General features: G+C 38.5%; 1 protein-coding gene across 1 annotated transcript in view; it reads left to right on the top strand.

The window, feature by feature from the left end:
* Nucleotides 1–2,839, top strand: part of LOC106884004 (uncharacterized) — a 35,668-nt gene that overhangs the window by 11,101 nt on the left and 21,728 nt on the right. Inside the window, exon 5 of the mRNA XM_052976141.1 lies at nucleotides 2,323–2,533. Coding sequence (XP_052832101.1) covers nucleotides 2,323–2,533 — 211 coding nt within the window. The remainder of the gene's footprint in view (nucleotides 1–2,322; nucleotides 2,534–2,839) is intronic.

The following is a 2,839-nucleotide window of genomic DNA, read 5'->3' as shown; positions in this document are numbered from 1 at the left end:
CCAAGGCTATAGAAGAAGACACTTGTCCAACGAGCCACGCTGTGGGACTGAACCCCGAACCATTTGGCTGGGAAGCAAGTTCCTTACCCCTTACCTACACCTGCGCCTATTCCCCCCATCTCTCTCTCACACAGAAACACACTAACGTAAGAACTAATTAACGGTGTGTCGAACAAGGAGGCTTACAGCATTTAGTAACTGCTCCTTTGAGTTCGATTCCTGTCAAGCTCCCCTTTGTTGTCGTTGGTTAGCATCATATCAGTCCTGACTAAGCACAAAACTGATAAAGGGCATTTCATCCGTGACCATCCCCTTTCAATTGAACTGCAAACCCAAGATCACACTATCCACCGTGTCTAGTTTGTTTTTCAAAATGGCTGACTCGTTCTACTTCTCGTTCTGCACAATGTTTGTAGTAGAGTGGAATACGCCAGGCACTTAAGAATAAGATGGTGTTAAACAAAGTGATAGTTTAATTCATCCATTCTAATGATCATCATTTGTAGTTAATTTCACGAAGGAGGAGCGACAAAAGAAATTAAAAATGAAAATGGAAAGCCTTGAGGGAGTTAAAATATATATTTTCCAGAAGTTAATTCAAAGACTGCGTCTTCGGTAAGGAACAAACAGTGCTAGCACTGCTGTTTGTATAAATTACTCTGCCTTACACCACACATACTTCGTACAGCCTTTAAAACAATATCAATTTAATTAAATTTAAATTGCTTTGTCGTTGAGTTCAAGTACAGCGGTTTCTTTTGCAAATTTACGAAATCAAAATGTAACAACACGAACAATTTCAACTCTAAGAACTACAATACATATAAATTTAATTACAATAACAACATGCAGTAAAACCTCCATCTATGTATATATGCATCTATCTGGCTTTGGCAAGGTTTAATTCCTTCTACAAAATAACACAAGAGCTACGAATGAATGGTTAGTTGCCATGCGTCGTTCTTTTAATCGATTAACTTCTAGCTAGCTGCTTTCGCTACACACTTTAATAAACAAATCGCGCTTTTAAATTCGATGCACGCATTTTACCTATATATATATATATATATATAGTATGTATGTATATGATTTCTTTTTTTAATTTTACACTTAATTTGTTAATTGTCGAAGTTTAAATTTCAAGGTTCTGCGTGCTTTTCGGTTTAACTTCTTAGCGGGAATACCTCGAGGGCAATAGGACAAGTGTTTAACTTAATCAGAGAGAACAATTTAAGTGGTAATTATATATATATATATATAAAAAAAGAAAAAGATAAGCGAAACAACCAATAATGATTTCTAGTAAGGGAGTACAAGGTCACGCACGTTTAGATGAGGAGGAAATTTAGTTGGTTTAATCCACCTCAGTATAACACTGGTAGTAAATTCATCGACCGCAGAACTAATTTCATCGGCATCTGTGTTGATTCTCTACCACTGATCCGTATTAATTAAAATAAAGTAAAGATAACAAGGCCTGAAATTCATGGGGAGGGAACTAGGCAATTACATTGACCCCTCTGTTTCATTGGTACTTAATTTATCGACCCCGAAAGGATGAAAGCTAAGTCGACCGCGGGGGAATTTGAATTCAGAACGTAAAGATGGACGAAATACCGCTAAGCATTTTGTCCAGCGTGCTAACGATTCTGTCAGCGCGCCGCCTTAAATAATAATGACGATAATAGTAATGATAATGTCTAAAATTATTAAAAAAACGAATCTTTTTGATCACCCAACAACTCAGAAATAGCGGGAAAATTTCCTTCACTTTACACCCGACCTATTCTAAAGATATAACTACTTCGAGTAGTGTAATCATTGATATATAAAATGCTGTGGCGGGGGTTCGAATAGTAGGTCTGCTGGATCAAATCTGACATAAGACTAAGAAAAAAAAAAAGAAATTACCAATAACATTTCATCTATTAAAAAAGATGACAGAGCTGATATGCTGCTCCGGAGATAATCAAGCATATGCATATGAACTCGCGCGCGCACCCACGCGCACACACGTTCACACACGCTCACACACGTTCACACACGTTCACACACGTTCACGCACGCACGCACGCACGCGCGTGTGTGTGTGTTTACACCCCAACCCTACATGACAATTGGTGTTAGGTTTTTCACGTCCCATACCTTAGTGGTTCATCAAAAGAGCCATACAGTGTAAGTATCTGGCTTAAAATGGAAATATGTATTGGGGCCAATTTGTTCGATTAAACCCTTCAAGGAGGTGCCCCAGCATGGCCGGCCGCAGTCCAATAACCGAAAATATTGAACGATGAAATATTTGCTTTTTGTTTTTACTCTCAGTGGTTCGATGGCTGGCAACATTTGTTTGCACGATGAACGACAACCAACGGAGGTGGTCACCTACGTAGGGCGACACAGATCTGTCCTCAACTTGAAATTCTCACCGAGCGAACACTACCTCGCTAGTGGTGGCGACGATGGTGTAGTGAACATCTGGGATATCAGGAAACTGGCCAAGTGCAACAAGATATTTGCTCACAGCGTCACTAAGGTAAGGTTCTATAGTTTTAAGAACAGACTGGTGAGATCACTTGCTTTCTGTAGAGTTGCCTTCACAAATATGCTTTCTCTTTTCTTCTCTGTCTGCTTTCCACACATTTCCGATATCGAATATCTCCTGTGAGTTAAAATGGGATCTCTTGACAATGTAAACTTCATTTGATTAGAATGTCTTTGACTCTCGTTACTACTTCCGAGGTTCTGCTAACGATGAAACCTATGTAGCCTGAATTTTATCTACTCCTTTCCCTAATTTCGGATATATATATATATATATATATATATATATATATATATA

This window comes from Octopus bimaculoides, chromosome 23 (assembly GCF_001194135.2).
Source record: "Octopus bimaculoides isolate UCB-OBI-ISO-001 chromosome 23, ASM119413v2, whole genome shotgun sequence".
In the NCBI taxonomy this organism is placed as follows: Eukaryota; Metazoa; Mollusca; class Cephalopoda; order Octopoda; family Octopodidae; genus Octopus; species Octopus bimaculoides.
Note: the sequence above shows the minus strand (reverse complement) of the source record. Positions and strands in the feature narration are given on the sequence as shown.